The sequence below is a fragment of the Dermacentor andersoni genome, chromosome 4 (genome assembly GCF_023375885.2).
Source record: "Dermacentor andersoni chromosome 4, qqDerAnde1_hic_scaffold, whole genome shotgun sequence".
Lineage (NCBI taxonomy): Eukaryota > Metazoa > Arthropoda > Arachnida > Ixodida > Ixodidae > Dermacentor > Dermacentor andersoni.
The window spans coordinates 7,299,401-7,322,918 of NC_092817.1; the positions used below are offsets into that span (position 1 = coordinate 7,299,401).

General features: G+C 46.3%; 1 protein-coding gene across 2 annotated transcripts in view; it reads left to right on the top strand.

The window, feature by feature from the left end:
• The window catches only part of LOC126535912 (multidrug resistance-associated protein 1-like), a 335,731-nt gene that overhangs the window by 117,284 nt on the left and 194,929 nt on the right, over positions 1 to 23,518 (top strand). For both annotated transcript variants that reach the window (XM_050182763.3, XM_055073342.2), the window contains one exon: positions 6,304 to 6,369. In XM_050182763.3, coding sequence (XP_050038720.1) covers positions 6,304 to 6,369 — 66 coding nt within the window. The remainder of the gene's footprint in view (positions 1 to 6,303; positions 6,370 to 23,518) is intronic.

The following is a 23,518-nucleotide window of genomic DNA, read 5'->3' on the forward strand; positions in this document are numbered from 1 at the left end:
CACCTACGCCATTACCGCTGGCATCTGTATGCAATTCTGTAGGGGCATCAGGGTCGAAGTGGGCGAGAATGGGTGGTGAGGAGAGAAGAGTAACGAGACGAGAGAAGGCGGCAGCTTCTGCAGTACCCCACGAGAATTGTACGCCTTTCTTCAAATGATTAGTGAGGGGTCTAGCAATTGCCGCAAAATCTTGAATAAAACGACGAAAGTACGAGCATAGCCCCACAAAACTTCGAACGTCTGCGGCTGTCTTCGGAACCGGAAAGTCTCGGAAAGCGCGAGTTTTGTCGGGATCAGGCTGTACTCCGGAAGCGTCAACGAGATGGCCCAGAAGAGTAATTTGGCGGTGGCCAAAACGACATTTGGACGAGTTAAGTTGCAGCTTCGCCTTTCGAAATACATCTAGTATAGTTGTGAGACGTTCAAGGTGAGTGTCGAACGTTGGCGAGAAGACGATGACGTCGTCGAGGTAGCACAAGCATGTGGACCATTTGAAACCTTGGAGCAAGGAGTCCATCATACGCTCGAAGGTGGCAGGGGCGTTGCATAATCCAAACGGCATTACTTTAAATTGGTATAGGCCATCAGGTGTGATGAACCCGGTTTTTTCTCGGTTCATATCGTCAACAGCAATCTGCCAGTATCCCGAACGAAGATCAATAGACGAGAAATAACTGGAACCGTGCAGGCAGTCAAGGGCGTCGTATATACGCCGGAGCGAGCGGGTAGACATCCTTCTTAGTAATGTTGTTCAGATGACGGTAGTCTACACAGAAGCGCCACGTGCCGTCCTTCTTTTTAATCAACACCACAGGTGACGCCCAAAGACTCAAAGAAGGCTCAATGATGTTTTTATCGAGCATTTTGTTGACTTCGTTTTGAACTACTTGGCGTTCCGATGCAGAAACTCGATACGGTCGTCGGTGAATAGGCGTAGCATCGCCAGTAAGAATCCAATGCTTGACCGCGAGCATCTGGCCTAAAGGGCGATCGTCGATGTCGAAAATATCTCGGTAGGACGATAATACTGGGCAAAGCTCTTCAGCCTGCGCCGAGGACAGGTCCGTCGCAACCATTTTCTTTATATTGGGATCGGCACCCGAGGCTGGCGTGAGGGGCCTGCTAAGCTCGCGAGAACCATCGGTCGATAACGCTGCCACGTATTGGTCGCCCAGACAATCAATGGTGGCAAGGCAAATACCTTGCGGTAGGATTTGCTTTGCCAATCCAAAGTTACAGACAGGCATGCGAGTGCGTTTCTCAGTAATCTTAAGTATACTGTGAGGCACTGTAACCTCATACCTTATTGAAATGTCGGGCACAGGAGTGACGAGGTACTCGCCATCAGGAACTGGTGGGAAAGACAACAGTTCAGTGTAGGCTATTGACTTTGGCTGCAGGCGAAGAAAGCCGGTGGGACGTAAGCGGCAGTGGGGTGCGTCACCGGGAGGCATGGTGACAAGCTCGGTGTGCCGACCACTTCCGAGTTCCGTGGTGAGGATGGGGATCACTGACCTCCACCAGAATGTTGCGTGTGGAAAGACACAGACAGAAGAAGCTATTTACAGGCTATTTACACTGGAGCCAGGCAGCCAGGCCGACACTCGCTCGCGCCAAGCGCACCGATCAACTTTGTCGTTCTCGCGGCGGCTCGTTTCTTGAGCACCGCTCGATGATATCGTAATAATATGTTTCATTTGCTTAACTCAAAATTAGCAATTATAGTAATACTGGGAATGTGCTCGTGATGATGAAATCAGCCAAAAGCTGTTGGTGGGTCCAGCTGCTTGCGATGACGCTGCATTACAGCATTGCGGAAGCAAGAGAGCAAGTCAGTTTTTACTGTTCATGACATGGGATTCTAAATTCCATGCTGCATGCATTACAATAATATTTGGCTCACATGTTCACAGGAGCCTCTTCTACAGATCAACATTTTCTTATTATGTTAAAAAGTATTTCAGGGCCCCTTTAAGTATATCATTAACTGCCATTAATTTGAACCTGATGGCACTGACAAAATTCATCGAATTATCCAACAGGTTGAATTAAACAAGATGTATAAAAAATGCCAAAACACACTGCAGAGTCCTTTGGCAGTGTTTGCCGGATTCTAACAAGCCCCCAAATCAAATATGTACCCACATTCTAGTATGCAGAAATTACATTAAAGTTCCTAAACACAATAAAGCTCTTAAAGAAAGTATAAATCTAATGTGCACCCTATTTTAGAGCACAGCTGTTAGACGCCCGTTCCTGGGTTGAGCACCGGCATCCCTCAGCATAGCCGTACAAACGCGCTCATGCCCCTACTCGCGCCTTCATCGTCTTCATCTTCCGCAGCTGGCTTCGATGCCGCTCATCATGCCAGCGTTCCCATACTGCCCCTCTCTGTAGACGCACTGAGGGCAGTGGCCCACTGCCAGTCAGTGCGGTGATTACGGTCTCAAATTCCTTGCCTCATTATATCCCAAAATGAAAACACGTATACAGCTGCACTCAAATTTTGCATTAGGGAATATCGTAATCATAGGGCTTTTTTTTTAGCAGCAAAATAGACAAGGGTCCCATGTGTGTTGCATATTGGCAGCCAGTTTCCTAAAGTCAGCTTTGCTGCATTACATGTGTGTTATGCGGTAAAGCATATATTGGTTTTCCGTTCAATCGCATCACGCAGGCAATTTTTGGCCCAATTTTCTTAAAAAGAAAAAGGCACCCATTAGAATCGGATAAATACTGTGATAGGACATTGTGAGCTATGGTTATTTCTTTAAAATTCTCTGAGGACAGGCCAAAAACGGGCATTTTTGATGAGAGATGACATGTCTTCAATGTATTCACTGTCCCCTAAACTCCGCTAAGATAGACGCTGCCACTAATGAGATCACCACAGGGGTCAGGCATGCTGGTCTACTTCTAGTTATCCAGTGAAGACCAATTTTTGGACCGACAAAAGCTTGGACCCATAACAAGAGCTTGGATCCATAGAAATGCATGGGTACTGGCTGGGGCCTTTGGCTGAGATCACATTAACCGAAAAATCAAGTTAACCAGTCAAACTAATAGAATACTACTGTATTATTGAAAAGGCAAGTTTCTGTTAGTATAATAATGTCACCGTCAGAATCATTGACGAATGCAATTAGTTTGCTTCTTTCATTCACAGTTAATAGTAGCACTTGTCCCATCCATCTCGTCTTCCTTCGGTCCCATCTGTTGCACTTCACTGTAGTCACATTTGCATCACCAACTGGCCCAAGATTCAACTTTTCTAAAATTATATATTTTTTATAAGCTGTCATGTCATCTTCTTGAGTTATCTTGAAATCTTGAGAGATAACCTCAGTGCCTAAAATAATGAAGTGGTTTGCTAGAACAGCACACTTGTCATTAAAATAAGATTAACAAATTAAGGAAAGAACAGTACAAAGAGGGATTTAAAGGGGCCCTGAACCACCCCTTAGGCTTGTTTAAAAAACTTAGTCCACCAGTGGCACACACTGCTGTGAATATCTCAGCCAAGTTTTGCAGTCGTGCACAGCGTGTAAAGCTCGCAGGCAGAGCGTGAAGTCATCTTTCTCTCAAACGCTCTCATTTCAACACGAGCTTGCTCCTTGCTCTCTTTTGGATGCTTTGTTTTGTGGATTCCAATATGTGACTCCTATTGGCCAGTAGCTGATGTCAGTGAAAAGGGTCTTTGGATCAGTGCGCTTCTTGCTACTGTTATTGTGTATATTTATTCATGAAGTTCAATAAACAGGCTGAAGAAAGCGAAAATGTGTTTTCGAATTTTGATAATAATTACATACTTCCGGAATGAGCCGGCTATCGTCTGCTCACGTTCGGCCACGCCTGCCCACATAGGAAATAAACTTTGGCCGCCCAGCTTGACGGTGTCATATCTGTCAGGTCTCGCCAATTTCTACTAGTTTTGAACACTCAACTAGCCTCAATCCATGCAAAACTTAAAGTAAGACCAGTCATGCACGCCAGCATGTGCTCACTTGTGGCCACTCCGGGTAGACATCTTGACAGACTGATTGATAGTGCTACAAAAATGCGCAAGTTGGATTTGGCTACTATCTGTCAATCAAGCTGGTGAAGGACAAAGCCAGCCCGCACCATGTAGCATAGTTAGACTTCTCTATATGAGGGTGAGCACGCATTCAAGCCTTGTTGTGAACGAAGCAAGTGCCGTGCTTACGCACTACAGTTTCATGTAGCCGCACTCTGCTACGTAGTGTAGATACTGCGGCCACCGCGGGGTGCCGTGACGAGTCCACTGGCTAAGTGTACTCTGGGTCGCTGAGGACAACCGCATTTGGCTTACATTTGGCACCTTGTAGGCACCAAAATTGGAAGTGGCCCCGTCGTTAACATTCAAAACACAAATTTGAACTGCACGAAATGGTGACACTTAGAAGGCAGAGCATTGTGGGCACACATCGCTCCACTGTAGCCTTCGCAGTGCAACGCATTGAAGAAGGAGTGAAAGCACCGCGGAGGCCGTGTTTGATTGCCAATAACTCCACTTCTGCTGAACGCATTTCTGAAATTGCCTATTTTCACTTCAGTTGTCTTTCTCCACTTCAATACAATGTAGTTCAGGGACCCTTTAAGAAAAAAAACTTCATAAAAATAAAGTAAAACAAGTAGTTAACACTACACAAAGTTCTACACAAGTCCTAGGAGTTATGGCAGTTCTTTTCGTTCATGATTGTGTTGGCAATGATGCATCATGGTATGGCAAGGGTAAAAGCTCACAGCTGCACTTCTGGAGTAGACAGCTGGCTCAAATGGTAGTACTGGTATCCAGGGCCTCGTACCCTGGTGGATGCACGCACACAGTTCTGGCCTTGAGCCCGCAGTTGCTGTCTGTGGGCACTACGTTGGCTCTGGTACCAGCCTCTCGGCAGCTCAAACGGCTTCAGCAACATGGCAAGAGGGCCTTGGCTCAGTGTATCCGAAATATGGGCGCTGGTTGCCCACAGGCAAACTTTAGGAAAATACAACTAGATCCATGACTGCTACCGGCCAAGGAAGAGCAGCAAAGAGATTCCAGGATCTCTGTTTAGGGTCCAAAGAGGTCCATTGGCTTGGGCCCAGAACCCAACAGCCTCATCCTCAACCACCAAGGCCTGCATGCCTTCTCTCCTGCGTTCTAAATCTAATCTCCTGTTGCCTCCTCGTGCCCCAGATTTTTTTTCCAATGCAACCATGGATCCCACTTACTGGCGATCACTTCTTCGCACTACCTTCGCGTGGTTTTTTTGTCCTGTTACATTGCCGTGCCACCACCACCACATAAGTTCACGCAAGCGTTCACCAGTTTGTGGGCACAAACAGTAATCATCACATAAGCGTACAGGATCGTATCAGTAAAAAAAAAAAATCACAATTGTGTCTAGGCGAAAGAAACACAATCTTGATGTCCCAGATGCACCAGCAGATAGTTTTTGGCAGATTGTGATAGGCCGTCGACAGCTTGCCATGGTGATACATGGCTTAGGAACAGCAATAAATGAAAAAAGAAACTCTTCTAATAATTTACAACATTTATTAGGGATGGAAACATCGCCACTTGCATGCAGAAGTCACAAATATATGTGATTCACTCATTAACCAAAATGAGGCCAAGCCGGAGTCACTCAAAATCGGAATCAATAGCAGTTATGCACAGCAGTGCTTATCCTCGGATTCACAGTAAAAAACAAAGAAGCTGCAATTTTGTCAGAATGGCAAATCAGTATTAGTGATATAGAAGTATAAGGCAATTAGATTCTTACTGTATAAACCTGTGTAAGGGTCACAACCCTGTAAGGGCCACACTCCCAACTTGACAGCCAATATTGAAAAAAAAAAAATCTAACCGAAAAGCAATCACTTTCAGTGTGCCGATTCCGATCGTGCTCAACAGTGCGATCGGAATCAGCCCGGAATCAGACCGGAATCAGAGATCGAATCAGAGATCAGAGATCGAATCAGACCCCAATAATGAAAAATTTCTGCCTATGGGCATGCCAATCACTGTCCAAAATTTCAGTTCCTGTTACGTATTGGTCATTTGAGAGGTGACAATGCCACCAAAAAGGTTTGGCATAGTGTTATTGATCTTTGTATATGGAATACTAGTTGGTGAAAATGAAGAAATGAGATGTTGCAATGCATCTCTTGCCTTACAAAAAGTGCAGTGCTCTGTCATCAGGCACACTGGTGAACATTATTGTTTGTGTAACTACTTACTGATTGACATATTCAATGTTGTAGTCACACTTTTGTTTTCGAATTCCCATTGCATTACAGGAGAAGCAAATGGCTTTAAAGGACAAGCGGATGCGCCAGATCAGCGAAATTCTGAATGGAATTAAGGTACCTCATCTTATCTGCTAGTGTCCTGTGTAGTGCATGTGGTGTGTTTGGTGTTTCGTGGTGGTGTCACATGCATATGTAAAAAGCCAGGGTGTAGCAAGTGCTATGGAATTTCAGTGAGCGAATTTTTTTGCTGCAATGTAAATGGAAGCACAGCAGCCAATGTAGCCATAGTATCTAAACGGTCTGTATAGCACCTTTTATAAAAGATCTGCAATATGTCTGCTAATAAAGAGCATCTAGTCACACATCTTTTACAAGCATTGCCAGGCTCTTTGATATGTGACCCTTTGATTCTCTTTACTCAGTCACTGCAAACAGCCATTACAAGCCTCCAACTCCCAAATCAAATTAGAAAAACCAATCTGTTCTTGTGAAGAAGCTCCTGTTACATCTGGAAAACAGAACTTTAGAGCACGTCAAAGTACTGTAAATTTCACGATGCTAACAGGCTTCCCAGCCATCCGAAGAAGCATGCAATGCGCATGCATCAGCAGATATGACATGTGCTGCCTGCTGTTGTCCATTGGCAAGCAAGACATCCGAGATGCACCCACTTAGCAAACCCAACTGTGAGGTGCCCTGTAATGAGTGCCACTTGATTCTTGGTCAATTCCAGTGGGTATTTGGCACTGCTAGTTGTAAACCTAATCAAATCGTCATGCTTTGGTCAAAGCACAGCATCTAGCCTGGTCATGCATAGTCCCAGATACTATGGCACAGTGGACGAGGTGAACCCATTGTTAAACAAGTGCAATTGCTGCCAAGGCATAGCAGTTGGAATACTCTGCATGAAAGTGCACAATCACTGACCTGATCCTAGATTGGATAGCTTTCTGTAAGTTAGTTGTGCTATGCCTTAAAGGGGCACTGACACGATATTCTTCTGGCTTTAAATAAAGGTTCAGTGCCTTTAAATCCCAGAGAAAATGCCATCAATTCTCAGAGCGCTGTAACTAATTTAATATAATAGCATTTTACAGCCAGTGTGGGTTTCGTTTCCAAGGAGGATACTGTGTTGTGATGTCATGAGACAGTATATGGTCACATGGGAGTAGGACCTTGCGACGCTTTGACACCCTCTCAGTCACGTCCTATGCTGCTACTCATTGTGAGCGCAAATTTAGCAGCATAGCAGACAACCGAGGGAACCAGAGTGAAAGTAAAAACATTGCAATGTCCTGCAGTCATGGGATTGCCTACTGTCTCATGATATCACAACACAGTATCCTCCTGGGAAACAAAACACAAACTGGTTGTATAAAACCATTATATTAAAGCATTTATGCTGCTCTGATCTTTAGCAATATCTTCTGTTTGGTTTGGAGGTACTGTACCTTCATTTCAAGCAAGAAAAGAAGACTTGAAAAATATTGTGTCAGCACCCGATTATACAGAGTGGGATAAATGAATGTATTAACAAACATGATTTTCTGGCTCACAATTGTTTGCAGTAAGACATTTTCAATGTTCCAACTGCGAATTGAATTCATCATTATCATCCAGCTTATTTATGTCCACTGCAGGATGAAGGCCTCTCCCCGCGATCTCCAATTACCCCTGTCCTGCGCCAACCGATTCCAACTAGCACCTGCAAATTTCCTAATTTTGTCGCACCACCTAGTCTTCTGCCGTCCTCTACTGCGCTTCCCTTCTCTTGGTACCCATTCTGTCACCCTAATGGTCCAACGGTTATCTAATCTGCGCATTACATCACCTGCCCAGCGCCATTTTTTTCTCTTAATGTTTATTGGAATATCGTCTATACCCATTTGCTCTCTGATCCAAACCGCTCTCTTTCTGTCTCTTGAAGTTATTATGCCTAGCATTCTTCGTTCCATTGCTCTTTGCGTGGTCCTTTAATTGTTCTCAAGCTTCTTTGTCAGTCTCCAAGTCTCTGCCCCATATGTCATCACCAGTAAAATGCACTAATTGCACACTTTCCTTTTCAGTGATAACAGTAAGCTCTCAGTCAGGAGCTCACAGTGTCTGCTGTATACGATCCAACCCATTTTTATTCTTCTGTGAATTTCCTTCTCATGCTCAGGGTTCCCTGTGATTAGTTGACCTAGGTAAATGTACCCCTTCACAGACTCTAGAGGCTGACTTGCGATCTTGAACTCTTGTTCACTTGCCCGGTTAATTATCATTATCTTCGTCTTCTGCATATTAATCTTCAGCCCCATTCTTACACTCTCCTGTAAAGGTCCTCAATCATTTGTTGTAACTTGTCCACAGTGTTGCTGAATAGAACAATGTCATCAGCAAACCGAAACCTGCTGAGGTATTCGCCGTCGATCCTTCCTCCTAAACCTCCCCAGTTTAATAGCTTGAATACTTCTTCCAAGGACGCAGTGAATAGCATTGGAGAGATTGTGTCTCCTTGTCTGACCCCTTTCTTTATAGGTATGTTCCTACTTTTCTTGTGTAGAATTAAGGTGGCTGTGGAATCTCTGTAGGTATTTTCCAGGGTAATTACTCAAGTGGTCTGCACTCCTTGATTACGCAATGCCTCTATGACTGCTGGTATCTCTACTGAAAAATTCTTTTTCGTAATCTATAAAAGCCATATAGAGAGGCTTGTCGTACTCTGCGGATTTCTCAATAACCTGATTAATGACTTGGGTGTGATCCATTGTAGAGCATCCCTTCCTGAAGCCAGCCTGTTCCCTTGGTTGATTCAAGTCCAGTGTTGCCCTTATTCTATTGGAAATTATTTTGGTAAATATTTTATACAATACTGGGCGTAAGCTAATGGACCTATAATTTTTCAGTTCTTTAATGCCTCCCTCTTTGTGGGTTAGTATAATGTTTGCATTCTTCCAGTTTTCTGGGACCCTTTCAGTTGATAGACACTATGTATAGAGAGCCGCCAGTTTTCCAAGCATTATATCTCCTCCATCTTTGACTATATCGACTTTTATTCCATCCTCTCCTACCGATTTTCCCCAATTCAAGCCTTGCAAGGCCCTTCTGACCTCATCTCCAGTTATAGGAGGAGTTTCTGTATACTGTTTATTATCGTTTCGAATAGAGTACTTCTGAGTCCTCTGGGTACTGTACAGATCAGTATAGGATTCTTTCGCTGCCTTTATTATACCTTCGAGATTGCTGATGGTACTACCCTGCTTATCTTTCAGTGCATGTATCTTGGTTTGTCCTATGCCAAGTTTCCTTCTCACTGATTTCAGACTGCGTCCATTTTTTACTGCTTCTTCAGTCTTTCTCGCGTTATAATTTCTAATATCGCCTATTTTTGCTTTGTTGATCAGTTTTGTCAGTTCCGCAAATTCTATCTTATCTCTTGAGTTGGACACTTTTATTCTTTGTCGTTTCTTTATTAGGTCCTTTGTTACTTGGGAGAGCTTGCCTACTGGTTGCCTTGGGGCTTTGCCTCCCACTTCAATATCTGCCTCTGAAGCCAGCCTCGTTACGGTTGGATTCATTACCTTTATGTCATGATCATCAGCTCTCTGCTCTAAGGGTGCATATTTGTTTGTAAGTAATAGCCTAAATTTGTCTGCTTTTACCCTTACTGCCTCTAGGTTGACCTGTTTTTTCTTGACCAATTTTACTCTTTCTCTGTTCATATTGAGGTGAATCCTGGTCCTCACTAACCTATGATCACTGCACTTTACCCTACCTATCACTTCTACATCCTGCACTATGCTGGGATCGGCAGAAAGTATGAAATCAGTTTCATTTCTTGTTTCACCATTAGGGCTTTTCCAAATCCATTTTCTGTTTATATGTTTCCTGAAAAAGGTGTTCATTATTCTCAGCTTATTTCTTTCTGCGAATTCTATTCTAGAATCGACACCGTAGTTGACCATTGCCTGTTCACCCGCCTTCTTTTTCCGTACTTTTGCATTGGAGTCACCCATTACTACTGTATACCAAGTTTGCACTTTTCTCATCGCTAATTCAACATCTTCATAATACTGACTTACTTCCTCATCGTCGTGACTGGATGATGGAGCATAACTACCTTTAATCTATACCTCTTATGACGTTTGATTATGACTACTGCTACCCTCTCGTTAATGCTGTAGAATTCCTCAGTGTTTCCCTCCATGTCCTTATGGATTAGGAATCCTACCCTGTATTGCTTCTTATCAGGGAGGCCTCTATAGCAGAGGACATAGCCGTTATTTAGTAATGTGTAAGCCTCACCAGTTCTTCCAATCTCGCTAAGGCTAATAATATCTCAAACAATGTCTGATAATTCCTCAAAGAGTCCTGTCAAGCTAGCCTCACTCGAGAGGGTTCAGGTGTTAAACGTTGCAAGGGTCAGTTTCCATTGGCGGCCTGTCCGGACCCAGAGATTCTTAGCACCCTCTGCTGCGTTACAGGTCTTACTGCCACCTTGGTCAGGTGCTCCGCAGCTGCTGGGGACTGAGGGCCATAGGTTAATTGTAGATATCATCAGGGATAGCATCAGGCAAATTGAATTATCAGCATTCAGATGCTGCTGCCACAACCTTGTGGCCTTGCTGTCCTTTTGTTTAAACTGTACTTGAAGCTGTGCCACTGTGCCCAGGCAGAACCATACCCGCTAAGCTCTGCCCATCATCGTGCTGACATTTTGTGTCTGCACGACCTCGGTATCACTTGGTCTAATCCTCAATTATGCCACCCAGTTCCTTCGCCCATACATTAGTGTAGCGGTATTGTTCTTTAGCACTACACGAAACCGCAGCTCCACAAGTAAAGACTTTGATTCTGCTTCTGCTGCAGGCACTGTTTAGCTGTGATAGTCAAATAACTTCGTTCAGTAGCTATCATGTTTACACCTGTGTTGCAGTAAGAAACAGGAAGTGGCTAGGTTTATGAAAAGAGAAGGGAATGGGCAGGTGGCCTTCCAAGCAAATTTTGTGGCTACCAACAGCATCTAGAAGAGCAGTATTTGACTCCGGCTTTCATGACGGCAGTATTGTCTAGGGACTAAGCAAGTTTATTTCTCATGTTCAAAATGGGTTACATTGTTTTTTTAACACCTGTTTGCGTGCACAGCTACATGACCACAAAGAAAGCATGTTGAGAAAGAGAAATTGAGAAATAGCATGTTTCTTTTGCACCTAGTTTTGTGGCTCGGTGATTACAGTGAGGGTACACTGAGTGAGGCCTGTACAGCTTTCGTAGATCTTCATACAGAAAGGAAGGCTCACCGAGTACCAGCTGAGCTAATGTAATACAAAGACACTTAGACATTTAATGAAGCAAACAAAATTCATGCAAGAACTCCTCTGGGAGTGGCCTAATTATGCGTAAGAATTGTGCCCCTTGCTCATCGCCACGTAGCCCAGTGTCATTATTAGTGTTATGAAAGTTGATCCGACCAGTATAAACACTTTTCAACCCTTATCAGTCATTATCAACCTTATGAGACTCAATCCGAGCCTTATCGACCCTTAGCAGTCGGTATCGACTTTATAACAATCGATCTGATCCTTATCAATCCTTATCTGTCCTTATCAACTTTATCAAACTTGGTCTGACCGTTATCAACCCTTATCGGTGCTTATTAACCTTATCAGAATTGCTCTGACCATTATAGGCACTTATCACTCTTTAGCACAATATCCATCCACGTCAAACCATTATCAACTGTGATGAAACCCATATCCCCTCATCACTCCTTATCATCCTTGTCAACTCATTGACTTCGTATCTGTGTGTGTTGTGCAACATTAACCGCATGGGCCCTCAGAGGTCGGTTGCATTTCGGTTGGTGAAGGAACGCCACAATGGCAGATGCATCCCGTGACCACCGAAATCTATCGGGGATGTGGTGTGCTTGACTATAAATTTTCGCATAATCTGATTTTTCATGATGTCTGTAATGCTCCAAGTTGGCCCTACATGTGGGCCTAGAGATGGCTTTTATTCCACCATCATCAAATCTTTCAACAAAGCCTTCACAGAAAGTGTTCTCCTTTGATATTTGTTTTGTAGCACCGGCACAACATATTCATATGGTTCAGATATATTAACCTTCTGCAAGCTTAGGTGTTCAGCCCAGTGGCTAAGGCACTCAGCTTCTGAGCGTGGGGTTGTAGATTTGACACTCGCCACCACCAACACTTTTCCTTTCAAATTTATTTTGTCTTATACATTAAAGGCTAGCTGCAGTGAAATTATGGACTGGGTAAAAAGCACCGTTTCAGATAATTTAGACACACAGTAGCCTCTGTGGAAAATTTTACATTTGAAATGAGAGTAGGCACCTCACAAAGCACTCGCAAAAATCGCAAATGTTTTTCATACTAAAACTGAATAGAATGCTGCCATTACCCGTCGCTGGAAGTTACATACTTTGTAGACAGTAGAAAACCAGCACCTGGGTCATCTGCTTCCCATGCTTGTATACCGTTTCTGTGTATCAGCGAAGAGGTCCCGCATGCCTGTTAAACACAGAGTTAGTTGTACTTTTCCAGCTGCTTTGTGCACTGTGCAAACACAGTTGCGTGCCCATGATGTTCTTTGAATGTGAAGTATTCCCTGTCTGGTTGTCTACGTTCAACAGCAGAGCTTCAATGCATTATGCCTTCGCTTGAACAAGAGCACATTGGTATGGTCAAGCTGAAGGCACCGATATATAGTGTGGTTTAAGGCTGATGCGATGCACATGTGGTGCAGTTATGTGAAAATTGGGCTCTGTACAGTCTAGTGTGGCTGACACGGGAACAGAACATGTCCTATTGAGCCAGTACAAACGACAATGCTGCGGCGACACGAACAGTGCAAGGTGCATTGATAACGCAAGCAAAGTACTGCACTTTCCGACGCCCAGTGCGCTGATAACGTTCTGATCATTATAAGCCGTTATCGCTCATTAGCACCTTATCCATCTGCGTCGAACCATTATGAACCGTGATCAAATGCACACTGGCAGTGCCTCCGTATATGGCACAGCCACGCCGACCGTATCTTGAAAACAATCTGTGATGAGGACAGAGAGTGCTAACTGCCAATAGGTCCGCGCGCTGCTTTTCTGCTGCTGCGCGCTGAAGAGAGACGCATGGGCCCACATCTAGAAAGCGATCTGCGAAAGGGGCAGGATACGGCTTGTGCCAAGAGCTTTGTGAGCACTGTGTTCCCGCCACCTTGTTCGTGTTGAAGTGACAGGCAGCGTGAAGGTACAGTCGCTCGCTGCTGCAGGCTTTATCTTGAAAGCAGTCATCTTCGGAGACGGACGAATGGAGGGACATTTTTCTCGTTGGGTAAGCATAGAAATGCCTATGCATTTAAAGAAAATGTGCTTCTGCGCGATCAATACTTGAATTGGATTTGATTAGGTACTATGGCGACAGCGTGTTTGCACCCGTACCAGCAGGTTCTTCGCTTTACTGGAAGCCAATCTCGAAAGCCATGCTTTTGTATGCTGCAATTGGAAACAGCTGTATGAGAAGGAAATGTTTTAAGGTCACTATCGCTGGCGGCTGTCATCTGTGTATTGCAACTCGAGAATCAAAACGTCTGCACACATGAGATTTAGCCGATTTTGTGCCTGTGCACTTAGAACAAGAAAGAAAATAGTACGCACTAACCGTTTGGTGGGCACTGAGTGACTGTAGTTTAAGCGGTCAGCCAATACATCGGGTTCAATGGGGACTGGGGGGGGAAGGGGGGAATCTCCGTGACTACGTTTAAACCGCAATTACACATTAAGCGGGTACGTATTAACGAGGTTTGACTGTATACTGGTCTGGTTCACTGGAGCGAGCTTGTTGAATTTGCATCTTCAATAAACAAAGAAGTGCTCACTTGCTGCACACTTGTGTACTTGTGCTACGGCAACAACTGATCACCGCACTGCTGTGGGTCACGTTTAACTCGCAGTGTGAAATTTTAGCAAACTTAGCATCTCCGGTATGACGTATCTGACTTCACCGTGCACCGCCTGGCATGCTAGAAATGCCGGACTTGTCAACTGATCAAATACCGCCATCTGTAGTAAAGGATGATAAGTAGATAAGGCTCAGCATGGCCGGGCTAAAGTGGCTCAGTGCTAAGTGCGCGTAAACTCGTTGCCAAACAGGCTGGACTGTGGCCATGATAAAGCTTGAACCATTTCGTTCTGGCAGCATTGCATTCCTGCATGGCTTGCTGCCACATCTACACTATGGCTGTTGCGTCGCATTCTCTTTCATGACAAATGCAGCATGCAGTTCCTGCTCGTTTCTGGTGCTGTGTCAGAAAGGCTTCCATTCGTCTACTCCAGCGTGTCCGATGTATAGTTGTGCGAAATGTCTTAAAGGTTATGCACTACCGAAAATGATCGCTTGAGAATATCGACCCTGAATACAACTTACTTTTGGTTTTCGTGCACCATTACAGCTTATAGTACTTACAGTCATCCCAAGAAAACGTTTGTCAAGCAGATTTTTATGGGTGTGCTGTTGAAATGTAAATTGTCCAGTTTCATCAACTGCAGTTTACAGGCGTTTTGCACGGTGGCGGTTCTGCGTCGCACTTGCCTGCTGTGCCATGGTGCACTCTTGCACTCTGAAAGCTGGGACAGGAAAGATGTGTTCGGCCTTCCTCTACTCAGCGTTTTGTATTGCACAGCTATCGTTCATGCTTAAGTGCGTATTCGAGCTCCCGACAGCCACGCAATGCATCAGAATTCTTGCAACAGCTCAAATCACGAGCACTACAGGAAGAACACGTGCCAATAGAACCATCCGTCAACTCACAAATGATGAGCGAGCAATGTGCTAGCTGCCAAGGTGCAAGTGAGAGATCAACAGTTGCATACCGTTCTTCAATATTCGCCATATCGGCATTGATACTGCTTTGCCACCAGGTGCACGCATCATCTGCCAGGAGCCTCAAGTACGTTCAACTGAAATATTCGCTCTTCAGAAATTCGTTTAACTGAGATTTTTGCATAGAATGCATAGGTGAATCACCGGAATTTTCTGAAAGTTTGTTATTCTGAAATATTTGTTAAACTGACATTCGTACAAGTGAGAGTTTACTGTAGTCAATTTAGCACAAGTGAAATTTCGGGCAGTTGGTCTTTAATTTCTTTATAGCGATTCGTCTTGCGTGACGGACAGACGGAGTGGTTTTCTTGTTGGGTAGGTATAGAAATGTTTAGGCATTTAAAAACAACTGGAAACAGGGCATACATTGACTAATCTGAATTTTTGAGAGCAGTCTCCTAAAGCTGACAAAGACTTGGACAAGAAATTACATGTTATTATTGAAAATGTATATGGCAAGCTTTAAGTAAACTGAAGAACTCTTCATGTGAGAAAAGCTTGAAAGTATAGTGTTGTCTTATTCAAGACCAGTGCTGCAAATTAGCAATAGCATGTGTGTGTCAATTGAAGCTGGGCCTAGTAATCATACAAACATTACTTTCTTTCTGCTTAGTTTGATGGCTTTACCAATTTTGAATAAATGCATTTATCATATACCATGTGCCCATGGCCGTGGCGTAGAGGTAGAGCATCCGCCTCGCCTGCAAGAGAACCGTGGTTCGAATTCCGGTGCCGCACAATTTTCCACCGTATTAAAAAAAAAAATGCGTGTTGCTAAAATTGCATAAACAGGCATGGAGTGCGGCCTGATCCCGGTGACCAGAATCGCTACCGCACTCCACCACCAGAGCAGGATTGGCTACTCTGGTGCGGTATTTGGCCACAACCTCCTATATGAATAAAACAATCAAACACCGGCTCTCAGTCCCCAGCAGCTGCAAAGCACCTAACCACGGCGGCGGTCAGATCTGTGATGCAGCAGAGGGTGCTAAGAATCTCTGGGTCCGGACAGGCCGCCATTAGAATCTGAACCTGGCAACGTTTAATGCTAGAACGTCGTCTAGTTAGGCGAGTCTAGCAGTACTATAGGAGGAATTAGCGGGCAGTAAATGGGATATAATAGGGCTCAGTTAGGTTAGGAGGACGAAAGAAGCATATACAGTGCTAAAAAGTGGGCACGTCCTGTGCTACTGAGGCTTAACGGAGAGACGAGAACTAGGAGTCGGATTCCTGATTAATAAGGATATAGCTGGTAACATACAGTAATTCTATAGGGTGGCAGGTCTTGTTGTGAAACATAATATGAGGTACAAATTGAAGGTCGTACAGGTCTACGCCCCTACATCCAGTCATGGTGACCAGGACGTCGAAAGCTTCTACAAAGACGTGGAATCAGCGATGGGTAAAGTCAAAACAAAATACACTATCGCAGGAGACGAAAGATCTGATTAAGAAACGCCAATGTATGAAAGCTTGTAACCCTACAGCTAGAATAGAACTTGCAGAACCTTCCAAGTTAATCAACAAGCGTAAGACAGCTGACATAAGGAAGTATAATATGGATAGAATTGAACATGCTCTCAGGAACGGAGGAAGCCTAAAAGCAGTCAAGAAGAAACTAGGAATAGGCAAGAATCAGATGTATGTGTAAGAGACAAAGGCGGCAATATTGTTGCGTGTGGAAAGACACAGACAGAAGAGGCTATTTACAGGCTATTTACACAGGAGCCAGGCAGCCAGGCCGACACTCGCTCGCGCCAAGCGCACCGACCAACTTCATCGTTGTTCTTGCGGTGGCTCGTTTCTTGAGCACCGCTCGATGACATCGTAATACTACCGCCCCCCGGCGGCAAAAGCACCGTCACGGTGCTGTTAAATATCCAAGGCGCGTGGAGAGTTGTAGGGCTTGAGTCGGGCGACGTGGACGATGTCCCTGGTTGTCACAGCGGAGGACGTAGTGGGCGTGGCTAAAACGATTTCATAGGTGACATCGGTCACTTTGCGGAGCACGCGATATGGGCCTGTGTAACAAGAAAGGAGTTTTTCACATAGGCCAACTTTACGTGAAGGTGACCAAAGCAACACGAGGCTGCCGGGCACAAAATGGACATCACGGTGACGGAGGTCGTAGCGTTGCTTCTGCTTGTCTTGAGACACTTGTAGACGACTGCGCGCAAGTTGGCGAGCGTGGTCAGCATGGGCGATTGCATCACGGGCATAAGCGCTAGTTGAAGCTGTGGCGGACGGAAGCACAGTGTCCAGTGGTAGCGTTGGTTTGCGGCCATACAAGAGGTAAAATGGGGAAAAGCCAGCAGTTTCGAGACGGGAAGAGTTATATGCAAAGGTAATGTAAGGTAGAGCCAGGTCCCAGTCACGGTGGTCGTCGGAAACGTATTTGGATAGCATGTCTGTAAGGGTGCGGTTCAAGCGCTCAGTGAGGCCGTTCGTTTGGGGATGGTAGGAGGTGGTAAATTTGTGACGTATTGAGCAGGCACGCATGATGTCGTCGATGACTTTGGCCAAAAACATACGGCGACGGTCTGTTAGCAATTGACGCGGAGCACCATGCATCAAAATAATATCATGTAGGAGGAAGTCCGCAACATCAGTTGCGCAACTGGTCGGAAGAGCACGGGTTACGGCGTAGCGGGTCGCGTAGTCCACCGCGACTGCAACCCACTTGTTTCCTGATGTAGATTCCGGAAATGGGCCGAGAAGGTCTAAGCCGACACGATGAAAGGGCTCGGCAGGAATGTCGAGCGGCTGCAGGTAACCAGCGGGGAGCTGGGAAGGCTTCTTTCGTCGTTGGCAAACTTCACAAGCGGCGACGTAACGTCGTACGGAACGGGCAAGGCCCGGCCAGAAAAAACGGCTACGTACACGGTCATAGGTTCGAGATACGCCGAGATGTCCTGCCGTTGGTGCGTCGTGGAGCTCTTCTATAATGATGGAGCGGAGGTGTTTAGGTATTACAAGTAGGAACTCAGAGCCGTCCGGATGAAGGTTACGACGGTACAGAGTACCGTCGCGGAGGACGAAGAGGCGTAGAGTAGCATCGGCCGGAGAGTGCTCAAAACGGTCGATGAGTGCTCTGATGTAGGCGTCACGGCGTTGCTCGTCGGCGAAATGAAGCAGCTGTGATACAGAGAATACGCAAGAAGCACTGGCAATATTAGAGGAGTCAGAGTCGTCAACAGGGTAACGCGACAAGCTGTCAGCGTCTTGGTGCAGGCGGCCACTCTTGTACACCACGGAATATGAAAATTCTTGTAGCCTCAAAGCCCAGCGACCAAGCCGACCTGTAGGATCTTTTAGCGAAGAGAGCCAGCAGAGAGCATGATGGTCAGTTACTACGGAAAAAGGGCGACCGTAAAGGTAAGGACGGAACTTCGCAACCGCCCAGACTACAGCAAGGCATTCTCGTTCCGTAATGGAATGGTTGCGCTCCGATGGTGTGAGAAGGCGGCTCGCATAAGCAATTACGCGATCCTGGCCACGCTGACGCTGGGCTAAGATGGCACCTACGCCATGACCACTGGCATCTGTACGCAATTCTGTAGGGGCATCAGGGTCGAAGTGGGCAAGAATGGGTGGTGAGGACAGAAGAGTAACGAGACGAGAGAAGGCGGCGGCTTCTGCAGAATCCCACGAGAATTGTACGCCTTTCTTCAAAAGATTAGTGAGGGGTCTAGCAATTGCCGCAAAATCTTGAATAAAACGACGAAAGTACGAGCATAGCCCTACAAAACTTCGAACGTCTGCGGCTGTCTTCGGAACCGGGAACTCTCTGACAGCGCGAGTTTTGTCGGGATCAGGCTGTACTCCGGAAGCATCAACGAGATGGCCCAGAGGAGTAACTTGCCGGTGGCCAAAACGACATTTGGACGAGTTAAGTTGCAGCTTCGCCTTTCGAAATACATCAAGTATAGTTGTGAGACGTTCAAGGTGAGTGTCGAACGTTGGCGAGAAGACGATGACGTCGTCGAGGTAGCAGAGGCATGTGGACCATTTGAAACCTTGGAGCAAGGAGTCCATCATACGCTCGAAGGTGGCAGGGGCGTTGCATAATCCAAACGGCATTACTTTAAACTGGTATAGGCCGTCAGGTGTGATGAACGCGGTTTTTTCGCGGTCCATATCGTCAACAGCAATCTGCCAGTATCCCGAACGAAGATCAATAGACGAGAAATAGCTGGAACCGTGCAGGCAGTCAAGGGCGTCGTCTATACGTGGGAGCGGGTAGACGTCCTTCTTTGTAATGCTGTTCAGATGACGGTAGTCTACACAGAAGCGCCACGTGCCGTCCTTCTTCTTAACCAACACCACAGGTGACGCCCAGGGACTCGAAGAAGGCTCAATGATGTTTTTATCGAGCATTTTGTTGACTTCGTTTTGAATTACTCGGCGTTCTGACGTAGAAACTCGATACGGTCGTCGGTGAATAGGCGTAGCATCGCCAGTAAGAATACGATGCTTGACCGCGAGCGTCTGGCCTAAAGGGCGATCGTCGATGTCGAAAATATCTCGGTAGGACGATAATACTTGGCAAAGCTCTTCAGCCTGCGCCGAGGACAGGTCCGTCGCAACCATTTTCTTTATATTGGGATCGGCACCGGAGGCTGGCGCGAGGGGCCTGCTAAGCTCGCGAGAATCATCGGTCGATAACGCTGCCACGTATTGGTCGCCTAGACAATCAACGGTGGCAAGGCAAATACCTTGCGGTAGAATTTGCTTTGCCAATCCAAAGTTACAGACAGGCATTCGAGTGCGGTTGCCAGTAATATAAGTATACTGTGAGGCACTGTAACGTCATACCTTATTGGAATGTCGGGCAGAGGAGTGACGAGGTACTCGCCATCAGGAACTGGTGGAATTGGTGGTTTTTTTGCTTTGTACATGACTATTCATTCGATGTTTGTATTATTGTTTTGCCTCCCCCTTATGTAATACCCCAAATGGGGCCCTTAAGGGAATAATAAATGATGATGATGATGATGAAAGACAACAGTTTAATGTAGGCTATTGACTTTGGCTGCAGGCGAAGAAAACCGGTGGGACGTAAGCGGCAGTGGGGTGCGTCAGAAGGGTCTGCGAGCATCGGCAACTGAAGGCGAAGGGTACCGGAAGAGCAGTCAATAAGAGTAGAATGTGTGGAGAGAAAATCGAGGCCGAGAATGAGGTCGTGGGGGCAATGAGCAATTACGGTGAAGAGGACAGGAGTGTGGCGGCCGGCGATGCTGACGCGTGCCGTACACATGCCGATGATAGGCACAGTACCACCATCCGCAACGCGTACGACGCGGGCCGACGCTGGGGTGAGGAGCTTTTTGAGTCGTCGTCGGAAGGCAGCACTCATAATTGAAAGATGTGCTCCTGTATCGATGAGTGCCGTGACAGGATAGCCGTCAACGTCAACGTCAAGAAGGTTTCGGTTCGTGGGTAACGTGAGCAGAGGATTTGAGGGCAGGGTCGATAATGCAGCTTCACCTCCAGAAGTTGCAGTGCCTAGTTTTCCGGCTGGATCCGGGAGGCGATAGGCGGCGAAGAGAAGCGACGGGGTTGGGGCGAACGAGACTGATGGCGTCGAGGTGAGGGCGAGCGGCTGTACCGAAGGTTCGGAGCAGGAGCATCAGCGGAAGTGGATTCATGGCGGCTGGTATAGGGAACGGAAGGTCCAAAGGTGCGGGAATAAGCGGCGGTGTATGTCCGAGGAGTTGGTGGCCATCGGTTGCGGCAGTGACGAGCGACGTGGCCGATGCGACAGCAGTGGAAGCAGATCGGCCGGTCATCAGGGGTACGCCAATCCGACGGGTTGCGGCGAGATGTGGCGGAAAAGGACTGCCGAGGACGAGGAGGGCCGCTAGAGAACCGGGAAACGTTGGGTTGAGACGTGGAACACACAGAGTTCAGACCCATGTTCTGAAATTCCTGTCAGACGACGGCCTGGATCATCGCAATGGTGGTTGCTGGCGAATCGGGAGGCGTCGTGGAGAAAGCTGGCGAACAGGTGGCCTCGAGTTCGCGGCGAACAATACTGGTGACGTCGTCAGAGGTGGTGGTCTGACGTGGTCGACCCTCACATGTCGAAGTAGCAGCAGTGTTGGGTAGCCGTGTGATGTGGTGTGTAATACGGCGGCTCTTAGCTTGCTCAAGGCGACGGCATTCTTTGATGATGGCGTCGATAGTCGAGACGTTGCCGAAAACAAGCAAATTGAAAGCGTCGTCGGCGTTGCCTTTTAGAATATGTGACACTTTATCGGCTTCGGACATACCATCGTCAGCTTTGCGGCATAGAGCTAAGACGTCGAGGATGTAGGAAACGTACGGCTCCGTAGAAGACTGTACTCGAGACGCAAGAGCCTTTCGCGCGGCAGCCTTGCGCCCAATGGGGTCGCCGAACAGTTCCCGTAGCTTCTCTTTGAAATTGTCCCAACTGGTTATCTCGTCGTCATGCGTTTGGTGCCACACGCGTGGGGTGCCGCCGAGATAAAAGATGACATTGGCGAGCATAATCGTTGGGTCCCACCTGTTATTAGCGCTGGCGTGTTCATAGAGTTTGATCCAGTCGTCAACATCCTGGCCCTCCAGGCCAGAGAACACACCTGGGTCGCGATGTGGGGCGACCGTGACGATTGGAGCAGTGGGACATGCCGAAGCCGTTGCAGAGGTGGGCGCGTCACCGGGAGGCATGGTGACAAGCTCGGTGTGCCGACCACTTCTGAGTTCCGTGGTGAGGACGGGGATCGCTGACCTCCACCAGAATGTTGCGTGTGGAAAGACACAGACAGAAGAGGCTATTTACAGGCTATTTACACTGGAGCCAGGCAGCCAGGCTGACACTCGCTCGCGCCAAGCGCACCGACCAATTTCGTCATCGTTCTCGCGGCGGCTCATTTCTTGAGCATCGCTTGAGCATATCGTAATAATATGATCACTAATATGGATGAGATAATTCAAGTGGTTGAGGAGCTCTGTAGAGATTTATACAGTACCAGTTACACCCACGACGATAATGGAAGAGGAAATAGTCTAGAGGAATTTGACATCCCACAAGTAACGCTGGAAGAAGTAAAGAAAGCCTTGGGAGCTATGAAAAGGGAGAAGGCAGCTGGGGAGGATCAGGTAACAGCAGATTTGTTAAAGGATGGCGGGCAGATTGTTCTAGAAAAACTGGCCACCCTGTATCGCAATGCCTCATGACCTCGAGCGTACCAGAATCTTGGAAGAACGCCAACATAATCTTAATCCATAAGAAAGGGGACGCTAAAGACTTAAAAAATTATAGACCGATCAGCTTACTGTCCGTTGCCTTCAAAGTATTTACTAAGGTAATCGCAAATAGAATCGGGAACACCTTAGACTTCTGTCAACCAAAGCACCAGGCAGGATTCTGTAAAGGCTACTCAACAATAGACCATATTCACACTACCAATCAGGTGATAGAGAAATGTGTGGAATATAACCAACCTTTATATATATAGCTTTCATTGATTACAAGAAAGTGTTTCATTCAGTCGAAACCTCAGCAGTCATGGAGGCATTACAGAATCAGGGTGTAGACGAGCCGTATGTAAAAATACTGAAAGATATCTATAGTGGCTCCACAGCCACCGTAGTCCTCCATAAAGAAAGCAACAAAATCCCAATAAAGAAAGGCATCAGGCAGGGAGATACGATCTCTCCAATGCTATTCACAGCATGTTCACAGGAGGTATTCAGAGACCTGGATTGGGAAGAATTGGGTATAATAGTTAATGGAGAACACCTTAGTAACTTGCGATTCGCTGATGATATTGCCTTGCTTAGTAACTCAGGGGACCACTTGCAATGCATGCTCACTGACCTGGACAGGCAAAGCAGAAGGGGATGGGTCTAAAAATTAATCTGCAGAAAACTAAAGTAATGCTGAACAGTCTCGGAAGAGAACAGCAGTTTACGATAGGTAGCGAGGCACAGGAAGTGGTAAGGGAATACCTCTACTTAGATCAGGTAGTGACCGCGGATCCGGATCATGAGACTGAAATAATCAGAAGAATAAGAATGTTCTGGGGTGCGTTTGGCAGGCATTCTCAGATCATGAACAGCAGGTTGCCATTAGCTCTCAAGAGAAAAGTGTATAACAGCTGTACTCACCTACGGGGCAGAAACCTGGAGGCTCACGAAAAGGGTTCTACTTAAACTGAGGACGACGCAACGAGCTATGGAAAGAAGAATGATGAGTGTAACATTAAGGGGGGTAACAAGAGGGCAGATTGGGTGAGACAACAAACGCAAGTTAATGACATCTTAGTTGAAATCAAGAAAAAGAAATGGGCAATGGCAGTACATGTAATGAGGAGGGAAGATAACCGATGGTCATTAAGTGTTATGGGCTGGAT